Source organism: Gracilinanus agilis, chromosome 3 (genome assembly GCF_016433145.1).
Source record: "Gracilinanus agilis isolate LMUSP501 chromosome 3, AgileGrace, whole genome shotgun sequence".
Taxonomy (NCBI): Eukaryota; Metazoa; Chordata; class Mammalia; order Didelphimorphia; family Didelphidae; genus Gracilinanus; species Gracilinanus agilis.
This window is the reverse complement of record NC_058132.1, coordinates 123,105,366-123,127,830: the sequence shown is the minus strand read 5'-3', so window position 1 is coordinate 123,127,830 and position 22,465 is coordinate 123,105,366. Positions and strand designations below refer to the sequence as shown.

The window sequence follows — 22,465 nt, the reverse complement described above, 5'->3', positions numbered from 1 at the left end:
CCAGACTATTCAATCAGAGCCCCAGTAGGGACTTTAGGCCTTATTAAAAAAAGGGAGCGGAGCTGTGGATCAGGACTCTCTTTCTGGCTGGATATTGCAATAAGTAAATAAAGTAGCTAATAATAATAGGCTGGTGGTACAAGTGAGTCACCAGGGTCCTGGGAGTCTGTAACTACAGCAGCAGGAGATTTGGAGCTGTCAGTGATGGGTAGCCTGGGCTGTGGTGCCCAGTCAATCTTCACTGCTAGCTATCAGCTCTTTTAAGGTGATGAGTGAGGGCCCTCCCTGCTGGAGTAACTGCCTTCATATTGGGTGAAAGCAGAACTCAACAGGAAGTGAAGCTCGATTTCCTAGATACAATGGAGGCTTAGTTCACTACTTTCTTTAAACTCAACCCACTGATATTCTCTCCTCTCCTCAGTCGCTATAGCTTAGGTGATATTATAATTACAGGAACTCTCAGATTCAGGCTAAGAGAAAACTGAGGTAAGAGAGTTTAGGGTCTGGAAAAGCTGTTGCTAGGGGTGACTGGCAAGTGTTGGCAATGGACCTAGAAGGTAAGGTCAGGCTGAGGGAACCAGCCCTCAGCCAGAGATAATTTAACACTGCCCTGATGTTATATGATCCACACCAGCTAAACAGATATAGTTGCTAAGTTGATTTAGGGGTGTCTAACTAGGCTACTCTAAGCTAAAATCCTGCCCACGTTCCACACCCACCTCCCTTCAATCCCTATTAAGTAGTATGCCAACAGTTAATATTTGTAGCTCATTTATGTGATTTTAGCAACCTCTGTCCCACTTTCTGTCACTCCACTTACAGTCACTGAAGGCATGGGATAGTTCAAAAAATGGTTGGACAGTTATCTGTTTCTTGAGTCAAAAAAATTCATCTTCTTCTGGCCACAGGTATGAGAATGAGCTTCTCCATACTTAAGCTAGGTTGGTCCTCCAATAGTAGGCAAAGTCTCTGCGACCATACTCAAATCTTTTCCATCTCTGTAGAAATTGCAAGAGCTCCCATTCCACTCATATGGTTTTCAAGAATTCAGGGTCACCTCTACACCACAAAGAGGCATAAGAGAAGGATATAGTAACACACTGAGTTCCAATATGAAAGCCCTGAAGCCAGGAGAAATTTTAGCTACTAAATGGAAGAACAGGCAGCAACATTAGAGAAATGAGTCAGAGAAAGTCACAAGTCAGCCCCAGAGGATATTAAACAAATCAATTTACTTTATCCAGTGTACTAATGAAGTCAACTGTTCTACTGTATTCTCTCTCCCTCCCCACCCCCTCCTCTCTCTCCCCACATTTATAGCTGAAGTTATAGAAAGAGAAGTCTCTACTTCCTCTCCACCCACTCAATCTGGATCCCTGACCCCAAGTGGCTTCTAACCCCATCATTCTCCACCATCACTGGATAACTTAATGGCCAAAGATACAAGGTCTAGTCTCATTCCTGATTCTCTTTGCCTTTTTACAGCATTTAATACAGTTAATTATACTATCTTTCTTGATACAGTGATTCTTTGCTTTGATGACTGCTTTCCCTTGATTTCCCTCCTGAACCTGTTTGATCACTCTTCTACTGAATTCATTATCCTCCTTTCCCACTCCCAAATCGTAGATGTCTTCAAAGGCACTGTCCTAAACCCTTTCCTTTCTTTCCTAAATTTACTCTAATGGCTTCAATCATAATATAACAATGTGCAATATCTCCAAGTGAACAAATCCAGACTAAAATCATTTCCCCTCATAAATTTGCTCACTTCTCAGTATCCTGTTGTTGTTAACACCATGCTCCCAGTGGCCTGGGCTGGAAACCTAGAATCACTTTTGGTTTTTTTCTCCTCCATCACCAACCACATAAAATCTAACAAGATCTATCCATTCTATCTTTCTTGACATCCGTCTCTTCCTCTCCATTCACACTGTCACCACCCTGGTTCAGGCACTCACTGCCTTTTACCTGGACTATAGTCTTACCTTATCCTTTACAACACTTGGCCAAATAATTTTGTGCAAAAGCCCTGAGTGTCACTCTTCCCTGCTCAAGAATATCCAGTGGCTCATAATAGCTCATATAATAAAATACAAACTCCTTAGCCTGCCATTGAAGGTCTCCTGAAATCTGGTTTCAAATGCCTTTTCCTGTCATGTATTTTATGTTCCTTCTAAACTGGAAGATATAATAGTTACTTCCTGCTTTTATCTTTCTCTCTATTGTCTCTGTTTAAGCTACCTACCCTGCCTAGAAAGCACAACCTCCTCAGATCCCCTCAGTGAAATCCTCTATTTCTTCAATGCCCAGCTCAAGTATCATCTCCACAACGTAGCTCCCCAATCAACTGCCCCCAGAAAAAAATAATCTTTCTTCCCCATCATTTTTTCCTAGGACAATCTGGTTCTCTCTCTCTCTCTCCCCTTCATTTCTATCACATTCTGACATATTTAAATAGATGACTATATTTGTATTTAGGTCATCTTTCCCCTAGAAGACTGTAAGCTTACTGAGGGCAAACACCATATAATTTTTTAATCTTTGTATCTGCACTATTTAGCACAGGGCCTTGTATATAGTGATTAAGATACCACATGCAAAGCATATATATAAATAAAGTAAATCAACTCTCCTCTAGACTGTCTCCTACTTGTTCTCCCTGCATAAGTTCCTTCCTCGGCAATCCATTCTCTATACAGCTGCCAAATTGACATTTAAAGAACATAGGTCATATATCAAAAGAAATACTGATATTCAATGGAAAACAGAATGTTCTGGCATTAAAATCTTTTTTAAAAGATAACATTTAAAAAGTGTTTCTCATTGCATCCTATATGCCCTATGTGTGTTGCTGCTTGACTAGTATAATTTGGCTCCTGGCCCACCCCACTCCAAGGTGACCCAATCAAAGCTCAATTCCTGAAAAGAATAAACCTGCTCAAAACTGTAAGTGCCTCCCTATTCAGTCAATCAACCTACTAGTAAAGCATTTGTCAGGCTCTGTATTTTAGTAATACAAAGACAAAAACAATTAAACAATCTCTGCTGTCTGTTGGAGTAACTAATAAGTTAATAATAGCAGGTACAACTAGATGGCAAAGTAGATAGAGTCCCTGCCCTTGAGTCAGAAAGACTCATCTTCCTGAGCTCAAATCTAGCATTAGACACTAAGGCATTGTGACCCTGGGGAAGTCACTTCACCCTGTTTGCCTCAGTTTCCTCATCTGTAAAATGAGTTCAAGAAGGAAATGAAAAATCACCCCAGTATCTTTGCCAAGAAAACCTCATATGGGATCATGAAGAGTCAGACATAATTGAAACAACCAAACAACAAACTATTAAGTACTTATGTTAAATACTTAATAGTAAACCACACACACACACACACACACACACACACATGATGCACACACACACGCACACACACACACACAACCTAAGATAAAATATAAACTAGTCTTTTTGGTATTTAAAGCCCTATGAAGTCTAACACCACCACTCAGTCTTTTAGGGTTGACTTCACATTACTCTCCCTTACATATTCTACATTTTGTCCAAACTGGCCTTATATCTCATCTCCAGTCTCTGTACCTTAACAAGCTATCTCCCATGACTAGAATGTTTCTCCCTTCTTCTATCTTCCTCTTGGAATCCTCTAGCTCTCTACAATACTCCAAATCAAATGCCCCTTCTCACAAGAGGCTTTTACCTATTTCCTCAGTTCCCCTTGTATTGATTCTCTTTATACTTATTCTATATATATTTATATGTGAACTTGTTTCTCCTCTAGAATGTAAATTCCTTTGGAGTAAGGACTTTCCTATCACAATTGCCTAGCAAAATACCTTGCACACAGTAGGCCCTTAATATTTGACTAATCCCCAAATTACTTTTTTCTGTATATTTTTTTATTTTTTTACCTGTATATTCATTGTCTCCCTTCCCCATATAAGGCTCCTTGAGGGCAATGACTACTCTTGTCTTTGAAACCCCAACATGGGGAGTATATCATATAAGATTAATTAATGCTTATTGAATGAAATAAGTGCTTAATATTCTTTGTATGTGATGCTTAGGAGTTTAATGTTTGTTGAATGTGAATCTTGTCGAATTTAATCTGTATCCAATAATGGCTTATTAATCCTTGAAAGTGGTTTAGTCTAAATTTGGATCTGTTAAAAATATTCCCCTAAAAATTTCACATGGAAAATCAAAGACAAGATGACTGTGCCATCTAAAGATCAAAATACAGTAACTTGACAAAACCCTCAAAACAATTTAGTGGCTTGTCAAGTGGCAATTATCCAGGATTTTCCAAAGACATGGTGAACTCTATTTTCAGTAGTTCTGTTTTGATTGGGTCACCTTGGAGTGGTGGGCTAGCCCACACTGCACTTGTCCAGAAACAACACATGAGACAGGGAGTGATACAGGATTGAGAAATACTTTTTAATATTATCTCTTAAACAGATGTACATACTCTTATTGCCAGAAAATTCTGTTTTCCATCAAACATCAGTATTTCTTTTGTGATATCTCAAGTTCCATTTGTTATAGGGAGTCACAAAGCCACAAGGTAAACAGTAAAACTTTTCAAATCTTGCCTGGGGTGCAAAATGTCTGGGTCTTGTTTCTAAGTTAGGGGACCCTGTTTTCCTTTCAGGTCACTCATAGGAAAAAAAAAAGAGGGGAAAATTAAGAACTACATAAATAAAAAAACAAGCTAATGTAAATTTATAGAATTTCATTAGTAAAAAAAATGCATACTCATCCACGCTCTTTAAAATAGTTACAGAGAATATAAAAATTCCCTTCAATAAATTTCAAAAACATATTTTAGTAAGTACAAAAAAAGGAAAAGACAAGTAGAAGGTACAAGAGAGAATTAAAGAGAAAATTTTAAAAAGGAGTGAGACCTAAGGCATAAAAGACTGACCCTTGAAAGATGCAGAAATACATATAAAGAGAGATGAAAAGAAATAAACCACTGATGGAAGATGGGAAAAGGAACAAGGAAATGAGCATTTACAAAATAGCTACCAAACAAAAAATTGGAAAATGAGGAGATGTCCATCAATTGGGGAATAGCTGAACAAAATGTGGTATCTGATGGTGATGGAATACTATTGTGCTGTAAGGAATGATGAACTGGAGGATTTTTATAAGAACTGGAAAGACCTCCATGAACTTGTGCAGAGTGAAATGAACAGAACCAGAAGAACTTTGTACACAGAAAGTGAAACACTGTGGAATAATCAAATATAATTGACTTTGCTACTAATAGCAATGCAAAGATCCAGGACAACCCTGAGGGACTTATGAGAAAGAATGCAATCCACATCCAGAAAGAACTATGGGAGTAGAAACAGAAGAAAACACACATGATTTATCACTTGTTTAAATGAATATAGGATGTGGGGTTTCGGTTTTTAAAAGATTACTCTATTACAAAAAGGAATAATATGGAAATAGGTATTGAGTGATAATACATTTTTAACTAAGTGGAATTGCTTGTTGGCTCTGGGAAGGAGGAGGGGAAAGAGAAGGGGGAAAACATGAATCATGTAACCATGGAAAAATACTTTAAAATAAATTTTTAAAAATAAATAAAAAATAAATAGCCACCAAAATCTTATTTGCTGGGAAGGGATAAAGAAGCAACTAATATGCAAAACCTGTTCTTGGGGAGGGGGAAAGAAGAGCATTATCAAAGAATTTTAGAAAACAAACTATAGTTGACAACTTCAGGCATAATTCATCATCAGCATCACTTAGTATGCCCCTATACAAATTAAATGACCTTTAAACTAAGAGATGGATCTGACCTGTAGGCAGAATTTCCCCATCACTGCACTGTAGTCATTCATGCTAATAGTGCTAAATAGGGTAACTGTTACCCAACAACATGCAAATCAAATTTTCCAAGGTACTCTCCAGCCTTATAAACTGATTTACCAATATTGCCTTCTTCCTCTCATAAGAGAAATGAGGGCCAGCTGTAGGCAGAGAAAGATATATATGTCTGTATCCTTTCTATCCCTCATCTGGGAATACAGTAGGACCACTAAGTTTCAGGTCTATTAGACTGGGAAGTAAGATGCAATAGGGAAAAAGAGGTGCAAGAAGACAAAGATCCCAGAGCTGCTGGTATGCAAAGTCTGACAAGTGTGCACATAATACCTAAGGATGCAAATCAGTCAGGACCTTTTGGTAATCTACACCTGAACAAGGTCTACTTATCTTTAAAGCAAAGGTTCTTAATCTTTTTATGTGTTCTGAACTCCTTTGTAAGTCTGGTGAAATCTATGGACTCTATTCACAATATATTGTTTTTAAATTAGTGAAATCAAATATGGGAGATTATAAAGGAAACCATGTTGAAATACAGTTTTCAAAAAAATTTTTTTTAATTTTAAACCCTTAACTTCTGTGTATTGACTTATAGGTGGAAGATTGGTAAGGGTAGGCAATGGGGGTCAAGTGACTTGCCCAGGGTCACACAGCTGGGAAGTGTCTGAGGCCGGATTTGAACCTAGGACCTCCTGTCTCTAGGCCTGGCTCTCAATCCACTGAGCTACCCAGCTGCCCCTCAAAATATTTTTTAAAAAATAAGTTCGCCAGCCTCTCTAGTTAAGAGTTCCTGCTTGAAAAGTACCTATGGAAATAGATTTTGAACAATGATACATGTATAACCCAGTGAAACTGCTTGTCAGCTCAGAGAGGGGGGAGAAAGGGAAGGAGGGATCATGAATCATATAACCATGGAAAAATATTCTAAATTTTTAAAAAAAGAAAACAAATTTTTAAAAGAAAGCAAGCCAGAAAAGTACCTATGGTAGGATCAGCTAAGTGGCTCAGTGGATGGGAGCAGACCTAGAGACAGAAAGTACTGGGTTTAAATGTGACCTCAGATACTTCTTAGTTGTGTGACCCTGGGTAAGTCACTTAATCCCAAATGCCTGCTGCTCTTCTGCCTTGGGACAGATAACTTAGTAACAATTCTAAAACAGAAGGCAAGAGTTAAAAATAAATAAATAATGGTAGTGCTTGTGGTGAGCACTGATAAATGCTCTTAAACTATCTAATCAAAAGTGAGTGCCATTCTTTCTAAACAAAAGCCTAGGGACAGCAGCCTGTTTTCTTCATGAGGATAAGATAATTCCCCTTAGTTCCCTATGAACTTGCTTTCCTGGTCAGGCCTAGATTTTGTTTGTTTTAAGATTTACCAAAGAGTCAAGAGTTTTGTTTTTTAAATAAGTGCTTTAAGTTGATTCTTGGAGCTTTAGTTGGGGGGGTGGGGGGGAGGGTAAGAGATCACAGATTCGCTAGCTAATTATTAAAATGTATAATTAACAAATACCTATTCATTACTGGTAGATCTATTCAGATAAAAAGAAAAGTGCTTTAGGCCAAGCACACAGTTGATCAAGATAATAAATGGTAACACAACTCATAAGAAGGAAAACTCATAAAAGCTCTCCTTAACTAATGAATGCATCACAGGAGCCAAAAGCTTTTATAAAATCAAACATTTATTTAACCCAAGCCACCCCAAAGACCGAAGTAAGGACCTACCCAGATAGGGTTGGGCTCTCACTGGCCACAACCCTACCCCAATCCCACAATAGTTCACTTAGAGGATTCCAGCCAAAATGAATCAATTCTGGGGACTACTTAATCTGGAGTGGGCATTTCCAGGCAGAAAAGCTACAAAGAGAGCCAAAGGGAGGAGCCCCAACTGTGTAGGGTCATTTCAGACCTGTGGGAATCTCTTGTCTTCTCCCTAGCCAAAATGTTATGGAGTACAATCCAAAGAGATGATCCCAAAACAAATCAATTTTAAGAATGTAGCGAGTCCAGTTCAACTAGGTTTTTTGTTTCCATACAAATACCTCTGTAAGCTTAGCCTGGAGTAAATAAATATCCTTGCAACAGACCAAAATAGCTACTTGATTTCAATTACTCTAAAAGGTGTACTCTATCTAAAAGGTGATGTCAATCCAGTAGAAAGCTTGTCTTTGAATTCTCACAAATACATTTCCCTGCATAACAGGATTAGAGGAGTAACAGTGTGGGCTAAATCTGTCTTCTTTAAAAGTCAGAACCACTTGGACCTGTTTGTACAAAAATATTTGTAGCTGTGCTTTCTGTGGTGGCAAAAAATTGGAAAATTAGGGGATTGGTTCAATTGGGGAATGGCTGACCAAATTGTGGTATATGATAGTGATGGTATACTACTGTACTATTGATGAACTGGGTGACTTCTTAAAGAACTGGAAAGACCTACATGAACTTGATATGGAGTGAAGTAAGCAGAACCAGGAGAACACTGTACACTGTAATGTAACATTGTGGGACGATCAAATGTATGTGACATAAAAATGATGACTCATTCAAATAAAAACCTGGAATCAGAAGGTAGGAGTAAAAAGAGTCAGTTGTTTATTTCTTTCATGAAAGATAGCACTTCAATGATGGGCTAAGAAGTGCTGACTGACTAGGCAGTAAACAGGCAATATATAAAGGTTCCTCCCCACTGCTTATTAGCATCCCACACCCCCAGACCTTAAACACCTGTACTTCCAACCCAATTCAGGTGAGGAAAGGGGAGCAACACAGCTGTTCATTGCCCTTTCTGTCCTTCGATCAGTCTCCCTCCCAAGTTTGCCCCAGAGTTCTCAATCAACAAAAGGTAACAAACTAGCCTTCATCTCATCCTGATTTGCACACTCAATTCTGTCTCATACAAATGTAATAGACTTTATTACTACCAGCAACGCAGGACAGTTCTAAAGGATTTATGAGAAATAATGCTATCCACATCTAGAGAAAGAAGTTAGAGTTGAAATATAGAAGAAAATATGATTTATCAGTTTATATGAGTATGTGATTTGGGGTTTCAGTTTTAAAAGATTATTACAAAAATGAATAATATGGAAATAGATTTTGAGTGATAATACATGAATAACCTAGTGGAATTTCTAGTCAGCTCTAGGAGGAGGGAGGAGAAAGAGATAACATGAATCATATAACCACAGAAAAAAATTTTTTTAATTAAAGAGAGAGAGAGAGAGAGAGAGAGAGAGAGAGAGAGAGAGAGAGAAAGAGAGAGAGAGAGAGAAATCAGAACCACTAAGGAATTCAATGGATAAATATATCCCGAATCCAGGGTTTTAACCTGGGATCCATAAACTTTAAAAAAAAATTTTTAACAGATTTTAAAATAATTGGTTTCCTTTGTGATTGATGTGTGATTTAAAAGCAATATTCTGAGAAAGGGTCCATAGGTTAATAATAAAAAAGGTTGAGAACCTCTATCCTAAATAAAGGATGAAGAATAATGGAAAGACATTGTCCTCCCTGACAAGTACCAAACAGACAAGGTCTTAATTTTAATTTACTCTCTTAATTTATTAAAGTCTTTCACAATAAAGATACTTTTTTTGCAATGCCATATCTATCAATCAACTAATTATGAGCTAAAGAAAATAAGAATCTTAAAATATTATTATTAATCATTATTACAGTGATCTCAAATCACAATTAATTATTGGTTTCTAAATATTATTAGTTTGTCTAAATTCTAGATCAGGATCATTTAGTGTCATCTGGAAAGAAACAAAATCTCTCTGGTGTTAAAAACAAAATGTAAGGTATGAAAGTTACCCAAGAGAAGATATAGACTCAAGAAGTTGTAGTTTCTTTTCATGTGTTTGATTCAACAGTTTTCATGTGTTTAATTTAAACAGTTGGCTACTGGTCTAGATGAGCTCAAAACTCTTTTTCAGCTCTTAAAAAAATTGTATGATTAGACCTAAACTAAAAAAAGTTTCTGGAAGAAGGCAAAAAGTATGAGGCAGGGAGAGAAGAAAAAATGAAATCTCAGTGGTTTTGATAACTCCAGAAAAGTCAGTACTGGCATGCACTTTCCAAAGTGGTGCAATATCCGGATCTTTATATCCTGATTGGGCAGATTTAATTTCTTGTGGGTACTGGACAGTATCTAGTTTCATTACATAACTGAAGTTGATGACTTAGTGACCTCCTGAAGTTTCATTTGGGCCACTTCAGGGTAAGCTAAAAGTCTTCAATTTAGTATACTTTAATCAGTTATTTTTTTCTTAACAAACAAAAATGTTTTCTGGCTTTAAAACATGTACAGATGTTTCCAGGCAGATTTCTGGCATAAACCAGTTGCCATAGTTTCTGGAAAAAGGATAAGGATATGGATTTTTAAAAAATGTAAGGGTACATTCATTTTTTGAGGATTTAAAACTAATTGTAGTTATAACTTTCTCACTTTTACAGACTTTTTAAAGCATTTTTTACATATAGCATAACATATATAACAACAATAATCTAATACATGATTTGTTATAAATATGTAATAAATAATATGCTTAAGCAAAACAAATTCTCATATTAACTATGTTCAAAAATCTCTCATTCTTTTTTCTCCTTCCAATTCCTCTCCCTCGTCCCCAAGAAAACAGAGATAATATTAGGTTGTACATATATTATCATAGAATATATATTTCTTTATTCATTGTGTTGTGAAACAAGAGATGCATTGCTTATTGACCTTTTCACTTGATAACTATTATTGGGTATTATGCCACTTGTTGAACTCTGAGTATAATTGACACATTATCCATTTTAAGACATTCAAAAATATAAAATATTCAAAAATTAGCATGAATATTTACAATTTCTCTACTACCTTCTGGATATTCTCCCCAGGCTTTTCAGTAAGAGGTAAAGAAATCACAAATTATAGGGAGAAATTTCCCTATAATCAAAGGAAACAGTTGATATTATTCTTTATAAAGCAAACACAATAACTAAATGCTATATTCAGTTGAGGGATCCAATGCCCAAATTATTGCCACAGGTAGGATCCAATTAGGGGAAATGAATCCTAAGAAGTGGTCGAATACAATTACTCTATGTTACATAATTATAACTTTAAACAGTGTGTATTCAAATCATAGGATTCTTTATTCCCCCTAATTGGGACCTGGCTATGTAACTAATACAGAGTAAGAGAAGAGGCAATGTAATTTCATAAAGGAAAGCTATTTGGTGGATAGAGAACTAGCCTGGAAGTCAAGAAAACCTGTGTTTACAAACTGTAGAACATTATTAATAGAAAATTAATTAATTGATTATTATTAGTAACTAATTATCTGTATGAACACAAGCAAGTCACTTAAACTTTCAGGCATTCAAAACTTTTAAGTTATAAACCAGGGAGGAAATGTCTCTACCAATGAAATTACATCTACATTCTCCTCCACCAAAAAAAAAGGACCTTAAAAATTATCTACATATGAGTAAAATAAGCCCAGAGAGGCTACATCACTAGTTCAAAGACCAACAGAGCCCAAAAGTTACAGTCCTGACAGTTTTGGTACAAATAATTCCTTCATATCTTTAATCATAGGCAAACTAGGTATTGCAATGGTAACGCACACTGGAATTGAAGACAGGAGGGACTGGATTCAAATTAAGCCTCTCATACTTCTAAGTTGTATGACCTTGGAGAAGTCACTTCTCCTCTATTTGCTATTCCTTTCCCTCCCTCCTGTTTCAACATCTGAGAATAGTAGCATCCCTTTCAGTTTTGTTGTTGAGATATTTATAAAGTACTCTGAAAACCTTAAAGTATTATATATTAACTATTAATAATAACAGCATTTATAAAGTACCTATGTGGGAAAAGACTTGTACAAATATATTTATAGCCATGTTCTTTGGGGTGGCAAAAAATTAGAAAATGAGGGGATACCCTTTGATTGGGGAATGGCTGAACAAATTGTGGTATCTGTTGGTGATGGAATACTATTGTGCTGAAAAAAATAATGAACTGGAGGAATTTCATGTGAATTGGAATGACCTCCAGAAATTGATGCAGAGTGAAAAGAGCAGATCCAGGAGAACATTGTACACAGAGACCAATACACTGTGATAAAATCGAATGTAATGGACTTCTGTACTAGCAGCAATGCAATAGTCCAAGACAATTCTGAGGGACTTATGAGAAAGAACATTATCCACCTCCAGAGAAAGAACTCTGGGAGCAGAAACACAGAAGAAAAATAACTGCTTGAACACATAGTTGATGAGGATATGATTGGGGATATAGACTCTAAGAGATCACCCTAATGCAAATATGAATAATATGGAAATAGGTCTTGATCAATGACACATGTAAAACCCAGTGGAATTGCTTGTTGGCTTCAGGATGGGGGTGGGAAGAGGGGAGGGAAAGAACATGAATCATAGAATCATGGAAAAATATTCTAAAATAATTAATTAAATAAATATTTTAAGATTTAAAAAAAGCACCTATGTGCTAGGTACTATGCTCAATGCTTTACAAATGTTATTTCAATTGATCTTTATAATAACCCTGGGAGGTAGGTGCTTATCCCCATTTTACAGAGGAGGAAACTGAGGCACAGGGAGGTTTAAGTAACTTTTCCCAAGGTCACACAAGTATTAAGTGTCTGAGGCTAGACTCAAGTCCTTCCTGAATCCACTGACCCAGTTAGCTGCTTCTATTATTATTCTAGCAATAGAACTGGATAAATGGATAAAAAAAAAAGAGATAAATTCTATTACAATAAAAGCATTACCAAAAAAGTCTTCATATGTGTCCATAACCTAAAGAATTAAGCAGTAACAGTACTATTTAAAGTAATTCTGTACACAGAAGAATCTTGTACAACTTAATTACCCCTTAATTACTCTCTATAATTAAATTAATAAATGTATATCTTGCATTTCAGAAAGGGAAAAAGAAACTAAATAGTATCGAATATAAGATGGAAGGTAAAGGATTAAAACAAACACACACACACATACACAAATACACAAAAAAAAAAAAAAAAAAAAAAGCATTGGATTGGCTGTAGCAAAATTGGATTGAGTTCCAGCTCTGCCATCAACTATCTGGATAACCTTGGCTAAATCACAGGCTCTCCAGGTTTAATTCTCCATTCTAGAGTTATCATGCCTTCTACTAGGGCAAGATGATCACTTGAAATCTCATCACCCTTCTGAATGGTTGGTTGTTGTCCTTTGCATTCAAAATGATACCAAGTCTTCTGACTCCAGAATAAATTCAATTTAAGTGAATCCCTTGCACAAAATCATCAGCCTCACTCTTTTGGGGTCTTTGAAATCCAGTGGCAAGACAAAAGTCAAGACAACTAGTGAAGGCTGTAGGATTGAGGGACCTCAGAGGTGATTAGTCTAAATCCTCCTTCCCATAAAAAGAAAGTTTAAGTGACCTCAGAGGATTTTTAGGGATAAAAAGAGCTGAAGCAAATTTCTTGTCTAATCCAATCATAGAAAAGAATCTCTATTATCATCATATTATCATCAAATGAGAGCTAAGAGCTCTAAATCAATGTAATCAACAGGCTTCTAAAATCCATAAGTGAGTTGGTGGGGTGTCACCCCAGGCTTCCCTCTGCAGAGAGGGGTAGGGGGAAGAGAGAATAAGAATAATCAGTACTAGTTTGATTGCCTCAGTCCTTGATACTAAATACCTTCAACTCCTCAGGGGCCTCTCTCCTCAGATTGGAGAGCTAGAAGGTAAGGCAGTAAATCTTCCAAAAGGCTTCCTTTATGGAGTGCTCTGATCTGCTCAACTCTCCCTGTAACTTTTCATTCTCCATCAACAGCTCAACTTGGTTGGCACCCTTTGAATAGTATCCCCTTCCCACAGTCCTCTATAGTTTCCTTTTGTGTGTCATCTTCCTCATGAGGGGATTATAAACTCCTATTGTCCTTCTTTTTCTTATTTGGATCTCCAAGGCTTAGTTAGCACAGAGCTCAAGGGCACATGGTAGTTACTTAATAAAAGTTAATTGGAATGGAATGGGGAAGCTGGGAAGTTAGAGGGAAACTAGCTTTAGTGGGACAACTAGATGGCAAAGTGGATATAGAATGTACTTAAAGTCATGTAGGTCTCATAAAATTAACTGTGTGATCCTGGGCAAGTCTGTCTGCCTCAACTCCTCAGCTGAAGAAAATAGCAAACCATTTCAGTATCTTTGCCAAGAAAAAAGGGATCACAACAAGTGGGACAGGGCTGAAATGACTGAATAACAAACTTTGGAATCAGAAATTCTGGCCCCTGACAATGCTGGTTAGGTTACTCTGGACAAGTCAGTTGATCAGTAGGAGTTTCCTCACAGTAGAGTAATGGGGATGGGAAGGGTGGATCACTTCCAAGGTCTAGTCCAAAAAAAAAAAAATGCTGAGGGTACTCAAAGGATTCAGAGCTAGAATAGGTCTCTAGAAGTCATCTAGTTCAATTCTTTCACTTTACAGAGGAGACAAGCCTAGAAGAAACTGTTACTTTCCCAAAGTAAGAAAGGTAACAGAGTAAAAATTCTAACTAGATATTTGACTTCAAATTCTGACTTCAAACTCTGCCTTCTAGGTTTCCTACTTTCTTCAAACCTCCTGCAAAATCCTACCTTAGCAAGCTGACTTTCCCTTTCCTGCTTAATATTAATGCCTTCCCTAAGATTATCCATAATTTATTGTATCTATGTTATTTATACGTAGTTGCTTGAATATTGTCTCCCCTATTGGACTGTGTACTCTTTTTGGCTGTTTTTGTATGTAGGTTTAGCAAAGTGCCTGACAAATAGTAAGAACTTCCAGCACTAAAATCCAACAATTCTATGAAACCCCACCTAACCTGAATCACCTAGACAAAAGAGACATTTATAAAGATTGAGAATCTAGGAAAAAGAAATGAGGCAAAAGATTTGTTATTGTCTCTCTTCCCCTACTGAATCTATTTTAATTTTTTATTAAATAGAAGCTGAGATCAGTTACTTTTTCCTACCCAGGTATCCACAAACTGATAAAAGTTCCATTCCCAATATACTTATTTAGAACAAGATTTACCATCATAAAACAATTTGGAACTCTATGGCATTTTTTATAATGGAATTTTACCTCTTCAACACCCATAGTTTCTTCACCAAATTTGGAAGGTTACCACAACCACATATTAAATTACAGCAATGAATTTCATTCCAGAAGGCTTGCCAAGGACAGAAGTGTATGTTTACATTTTCTCCCATCAAAACTGCAGAGAAAATGGATCAGGTTTCTTTTGGATCAGGTAATATATAGATAGGAGAATATCATTCAATATGCCAACAACACATCTGAAGAAGAACCCAATCAATGATTAATCTTGGGGCCAACCAGCATTTATAAATGGGACATAGCTCCCCGAGTGATGTCCTAAGAGTAGTGACACTACCCATACAATGACTTAGCCCTCTCCCAGCACTTCCTACATTGAATTAAATACAGTGAAATCGATCTGCCCAGGCATGCTTCCTACTCATTAATAAAACCTGACTACTTATTTTACAGTGAGTACATAATATCCTTATATTTTATATATTTTAACTATCCAGGAGTTTTATATTAACTGTTCAAATATCCATTGGTATATCTGATTCGTTCCTGTAACTTTGACCCTGTCACTTATATCCAAACAGCATTCTTTCAGAAATTAGTAGTCAGCTGTTTCTGCTTATGCGAAATGCCATTGTCTGCGCATTGACTCCACTTTTGCAAATCAAGCAGTATGCAATTAAACGCAAAAAAGCCACCAAGAGGGAAGGAACTCTAAAGCTATTTATGGGTTGGTTTTTGGTTCCTTCTATGCTCTAGGCACTTCCCCCTTGAAAGCAAAAAGAGATAGGGAAGAAAAGTGAAGAAATCACCACACTATAACGTAAAGTTAGCGGTTTGCATTCGTAATGTGTACTGAATGCAGTAAATTAAATGCAGTTGACTGAATGCAGCTTCAAAATTTACTAAGAACGATGGAGAGAGGGAGAGAAGATTTGCTTTCTCAGATTCCGGCAGAAAACGTTGCAACCACAATGTATCAAATAGGCTTCATTCTCCCCAATGGGCAGCTCTGTGCGTTTTTTGAGCACCTGCCGCGCCGTGCCAAAAAGGGAGCATCAGTAAGGCGGACCAGCTCAGGTGCGGACACTCCCTAGAGGGAGGCCAGAGTTGGTCCTCTGCCCCGTCCCCATCTCGCCGTCAGCCGTGGGAACATCCCGGGGACACCCAGGGGCGGGGAGGCAGACATCCTGGGGGGAGTGCCCAAGGCTCCCGCGGCCGGTCGGGTTTGCGCGTCCAAAAGACAGGCAGCCCAAGGAGGCGGCGCGCAGCACTCGCTCAGTAGCGGCTAGCTAGGGCGCTGGGATGTACACTCCAGGGGAGACTAGAGAGACCACCCGGAAGAAAGAGTGAAGAAAGTAGAAGACAAGGAACAAAAGCACTGGGGAGGAGGTGCAAGAGAGGAAAAGAATCACCGGCCCCGTCCTCATCATCCCGCTTGGGGCATCCCCGCAGAGTCCCGTACCTGTCCTCTGAGACGCTGATGACTCCCTCCTCTTTGGGCACGATCACTGCCATGTTCACCACGTCCTGGGACCCCTCCACCCGCTGCAGCAAAATCGGCTTGCGGGTCAGCGCCTTCGGCTGGATCTCCGCCGCCATGGGAGGAGGGGGCGGGCCGGGGGGCACCGCAGTCGCAGCCGCGGGGCCCGGGTAGGGCACCGGCACACGCAAGAACGCACAACCCCGCGGATGCGGGTTCGGGGTTGCGTTGGGGCAGCTGACCGGCGGGACAGGGACAGTGGCAGGCACAGATCATATCCCGCTTGCGACTCCGGGATAACTCAGTGGCACTTGCGGGCCCAGCAGCTACAGCAACAGTGGCGATCAGAGGCGCCACCACGGCCCTAGGGAGGGGAGGGGACGGAGCCAAGAGCAAGAGAAGGGAGGGGAGGGAGGGAGGAGGAGAAAGGAGCTGGGCCATCCCTCAGGGGCAGGGCCCAGAGTCCGAGGGGAGGAGCATATGCAGCTGGATTACGTATAATTAACATCACTTCCAGGAAATGGGACAGGGTCCCGACTAGGCGGGGAATCGGAGACTCTTGCGCAGGCGTCTTTTGTGAGGTTTCCCGACAGCTCAAGCATGGCAGCACCGACGCTTTTAGCGTCTCTACTTCCCTAGTGCGCATGTGCCATTCTTTCTCCTCCCATTATTCCCTAGTTTCTAAGTGGAAACTCTAAGCTCCACCCTCCTCATCCTCCAGTGGAATGAGCACGCGTATTCCCGACCGCAGACGAGAGACTAGCCTGCCTGTTGCGCCGCCCACTCCTGCCCTGTCTAGTACTGAGAGAACCCGAGAGGGGCGGAAACTATAGGCGCCCTAAGAAACTGGACCTAGCTAGACTCATTGCACCGAGGCAGGCGCAAGCACGAGAGTATCCCTAGACTGCTCGCGGCTTCGGCGAGTCCAGAATAGCGGAGAGGGGGCGTGGACCGCCTTGCATTTTGGGACCTGTAGTTTTAGCCGTGTGGTGCGGAGTTACGCCTGGCTGTGTTCTTGCTGCTTTGCTGACTGTCGCTGCGGTTGCGGTCTCCTGAGTCCAGGCTCCCTGATGCTGGATGGGCCAGAGTTCTCTACGGAGACGCTGACCTAGAGCCCAACTGGGAAATAAAAGAGTTCTAGTTTACCTCCTGTAGACTGAGTGGGTAGGGCAGGATGATACCCCCTGCAGATTGGCGTTTCTGGGTTCACCGCCCCAGTTTTAGTACAGCTTCAGCTCACCCAGCTTGCACATCCGGCCTTTCAGCTTCCATCCTAAGAGCTGGGCCAAGGGCGCTCATGCACCTAATTAAATGATTAATTAGAACGTAGAGGAATGGAAGGTGCGGGAAAGGTGAGGTGGAGGAGGGAGGTAATGTTACAGATAAGAGAGCCAGTAGCTAAATTGGGGTTGGTGGAATGCGTTAAGATGAATAGCTTGTCCACCATCTCTTGAAATTTTCACAATCACGTCCACAGTTTCTGCATTTAATGGTAGTTCGACTTTCGAATTTAGACAGGACACTTTGGTTAGAAAATGGAAATGTTCGGTAGCTCTTGAATCTGTTCCTAACGTCCTGGAAGCAAACCGGCCTGTGTGCTCCAAGCCGGAGGTTCCCCTTAGGACCCGAAGAGCAGCAGAAGCCGCTGACATTTACATAGAACTTTAAGAATAATGAGCTTTGGTATCTCCTCCGACAAAAGTATTTCATTCTGTAAAGCGCCAGGAAATGTGAGCCATTCTTGTTATTTCCTCACCCTTGACCCTTTAAAGTAGGTTATACCTAGATTTGGGGAGAGAAGAGGAAAGCTCTGGGAACTCCCCTCTGGGGGAGGCCATTATGTAAATGCAAATAACACTCTTTTATGGCTGTTCTTGCTTAAGCGATTAATTAGAATGCCAAAGATCCGAAGGTTCTGGAAAGGTTGGGTGGTAGAAGGAATGTTTCTGATAAAAGAGTTAAAGAGCAAAACTGGGTTTGTTTGGATATCTAAAATGAAGTGTGCTCACCACTGCTCATGAAATTTTCCCAATTGGCCTCAGTTTACTGCCTTCAGATATTGCTTAACTAGGGTATGTTGTTTGAGAAGTTCAGTGGCTCATTCCCTAAACTCAACCTGCTATTTATTACAATTTTAACACTAACCATAATATCTACAACAATATACACTATATATATAATGATGGGAAGATTTGTGTGCTGAAAGTTGTAAATCACCTGCCATTGCTTGGAATTGTTGATTTGGACCATCTAACTAATGGTAACTTTAGATGGTAATTAGGTTCCCAGACAAGCTCATAAAAGATTATTTAACCTGTAATGTATTTGAAGTACATTTTGATCATGTCCAATAAATAGCCTTTCTTTGGCCCTTATTTTATGTTGCTATCTTCTTAAGTCTAGAGTTAACATTCCCTTACTTAAGCCCTCTGCCACTTTTAGGTCATTTTACCAGCTAAAAGATTGCCTTCCCTCTTGGAATAAATGCTAAATATTGATATCAAGGCAGAAGAGCTGTTAGGACTAGACAATGGGGGTTAAGTGACTTGCCTAGGGTCACACAGCTAGGAAGTGTATGAGGCCAAATTTGGACCCTGGACCTCCTGTTTCCAAGCCTGGTTTTCTATCCACTGAGCCTCCTACCTGCCTTTAGAAGATTAATCTTAATGTATAGATGGCATAATGTGACTAACCAGCTAAAAAATGTAGTAACTGGGGGACTGAGCCTGGAAGTGGGGAGAGAGGGAAGGGAAGAGATAATACCTTTTATATCAACTTAGTTTTATTCCAGTTTTCCAAAGAACCTGCCCTTTCCTGGGTTTCTTTCTTTACTACTTCTCCTAACTTTCCTCCTTTCCTTTAAGGACTGGGAAAAAAGGAAGAAAAGTGATTGAAGATGTCCTTTCCCTTCTCTCTGAACCATAGAATGGCACCTTGAGGAAATTTACTTAGGCGGAAAGGCATGATGGAGAGCTTTACAAGATGAAAAGGATATAATTTTCCTAAATTATAAAGGTTCTTATGATTTTATTTCAGGTATTAAGCTTTCCTCCTCCTTAGTTCCCTCTTCCCTCCTGCCTGTTTCCACCAGGTCTTGGCCTCAGAGTGAACCTCTTAGCTGCTCTCAGATTCATCATGGCTGTTCTGAGGTGATAAGTATTCAGTGTAAAGTCTGAACTCCCACTTAGAATAATAAATACAATAAAATACAGCAAAATAAAATAAACATTTATTAAGCATTTACTGTGTGCCAAGCATTGTGCTAAGCACTAGGGATACAAATAAGAAAAAGAAAGACAGCCTTTGCCCTCAAGGAGTTTATAATCAAAAAGCAGAAGACAACATACAAAAGGAAGCTGAAAGCCACTTCCATCTCCCACAGTGTCCATGGGAGCATGAGGATGGGGGAATCAAAACCAAGCAGTCAGTAGGTGGGAATGAAGAACTGGCTGGGTTTGTGGGCCCTCTTTAAAGGCAAGGGATAGCATATTATCATCTTACCAGAGAATATCTTGCTAGGGCAGTTTGGTGGAACAGTGGATAGAGTATCAGAAAGACTCATCTTTCCCAAGTTCAAACAGTTTAGCTGTGTGACCCTATGCAAGTCACTTAACCATTGCCTGCCTCAGTTCCTCATATGTAAAATGATCTAGAGAAGAAAAAGGTAAACCACTTCAGCATCTTCACAGAGAAAGCCCTCCCCCACCCCAAAAAATGGGTGGGATCACAAAGAATCAGACAAAAACTTGACAATTGCAATATGACATACCACAGACACAAAACAAATATACCAAGAAAAGTGATCTAAGAGAAACAGTGTGGTGAAAAAGCTCAGACTCTGGAGTCAGAAGACCTGTCTCAGCTTCTGACACAACTTCTCTGGACCTCTGTGTTCTCATCTGTAAAATGAGGAGGTCAAATCAGATGGCCCATAGTGCTCTTTCTAGCTATAGATCTATGAACCTATGATTTTCTATATCTATACAAGGAATATCAACCTCTTATACCTCCAGGGAGTTTATTTCCAATTTCCCTTAACTTTGCAACTCAAAAAACTGAATGAGAGTGGAAGCTCCTTAAGAGAGGATAAATGCTTCCCCCCCCCCCATTTTCTTTGTATCCCAGCCCAATGTATCAGGCACAAGATTAACATTTAATAAATGGGGGGGGCAGCTGGGTAGCTCAGTGGATTGAGTGCCAGGCCTAGAGATGGTAGGTCCTAGGCTCAAAGCCAGCCTCAGACACTTCCCAGCTGTGTGACCCTGGGCAAGTCACTTGACCCCCATTGGCCACCCTTACCACTCTTCCACCTAGGAGCTAATACACAGAAGTTAAGGGTTTAAAAAAAATTTAATAAATGCTTCATGATTGACTGATGGGTGCTCTCTGCTTCTTAGACTCATTCCTAGGAGCCCCTGGGATCAGAATGGAAAATGAAAGTTCTTGCTTCTATGTTAATCATCCTAGTTCAAATGGACACTAAGTTGGAGAACACCATGACCATTGCCTTTCTTAGTTGTCTTTTTTTCTCTCCATCAGTTCCAAGTCTGACTTCTCCTATCTGTGACCCTGTCCCCCCAAGTCTATGCTCCTACCTGAACTCTTGAAATTCTATTTCTTCCAATTTCCATTTCTCACTTTGACTCTCACTAGTTATAGTTCTCATTAGTCTCCTCCATACAACTGCCATATCTATTTCCTCTTCTGAGATCATGACTCATACAATTAAGTCCAGCACAAGCCCCCCAAAGAGAGTTTCTTGTCCCAGAGGTTGTTCCAAAGAATAACCATTCTCCTACCTTCATGTATAGCTAATTGAAGCTGCCCTAGAGAATATCTAGGAGAGGCATGGGCAATATCTACCCATATTACAATTTATATTAATTAATTTTTTATTTCTTTGCTGTGAATTTGGCTGTTCAGAATACCCTCAATTATGGAAATAGGAATCTAGGATTTAAGCAAACACTTTATTTTTATAGTCATTCAGTCCAACTTTTACAACCACATTTCATATTTTCTTGGCAAAGATACTATAGTGGTTTGCCATTTCTTTCTCTGGTTCATTTTGCAGATGAGGAAACTGAGGCAAATGGGGCGAAGTGATTTTGTCCAAGGTCTTTCTTGCCTAGACTGCTATTCTTCAAAAGTCCTTCATGCTTACCCTTTTGATTCCTATCCAGGAAGACCCTTCCCTATCTAGCCTCAAAGTAATTTGCCTCCAGATTCCAATATCCAGGTTCTTCTTTCAGTCTCATCTAGATATCTTCATTATCTCTAATGCCTTAGAAACCGCTTTTTTGACCCATTTTCTCCCTCCTGCATAGGTGAAGATCAATGGAGGCAAAAACAAGAGCAATCTTTCTCACTAACTAAGAGAAAGACTGATTGAAATGTGGGGATCTTAAAGGAAAGCGACCATTCTGCTTTAGAATTTGTGTCACGGGAGAGACCAGGCATTCACTACGTTTCTGTCTTGAAAGAACTGGTACATACAACTGTAGAACTATTCTCAGTGACCTTTGGGAAAATGATGGAGAGTGGGAGGAATATAGTGGACCTGGAGAAAAGCAAATATGCTTATTTTCAAGAAAGAAAAAACAACACCTAAAAGTATAGGTCCGTAAGCTTGACTTTGATTCTAGGAAATATTTTAGAACATTATTAGAGGAATGTTTAGTGAACAACTAGAAATGGAGGTGTTGATCTCAAAGAGCCAGCATAACTTCACTAAGAATAGGTCATGCCAAAATGACCTCATTTCCTTTTTTGACAGAATTACTAGTTTGAGAGATCAGAAGAATGCTCTAGAGATAGAATTTACCTAGATTTTAATGATGCATTTGACAAAACTTCTCATGCTATTCTTATGGACAAGATGGAAAGATATGGACTAGATCAGGGGCTCTCAAACTTTTTGGTCTCAGGATCGTTTCTATTCTTAAAAAGTATTGAGGACACCCCCTGCCCCAAGAACTTTTATGTAGATTATGACTAATATTATTTTAATATGCTTAAATAGGA

General features: G+C 39.3%; 1 protein-coding gene across 1 annotated transcript in view; it reads right to left on the bottom strand.

The window, feature by feature from the left end:
• Positions 1-16,560, bottom strand: part of WDFY2 (WD repeat and FYVE domain containing 2) — a 175,995-nt gene extending 159,435 nt beyond the window's left edge. The window contains exon 1 of the mRNA XM_044668246.1: positions 16,424-16,560. Within this exon, the coding sequence (XP_044524181.1) occupies positions 16,424-16,560 (137 nt within the window). The remainder of the gene's footprint in view (positions 1-16,423) is intronic.
• Positions 16,561-22,465: the final 5,905 nt, after the last annotated feature.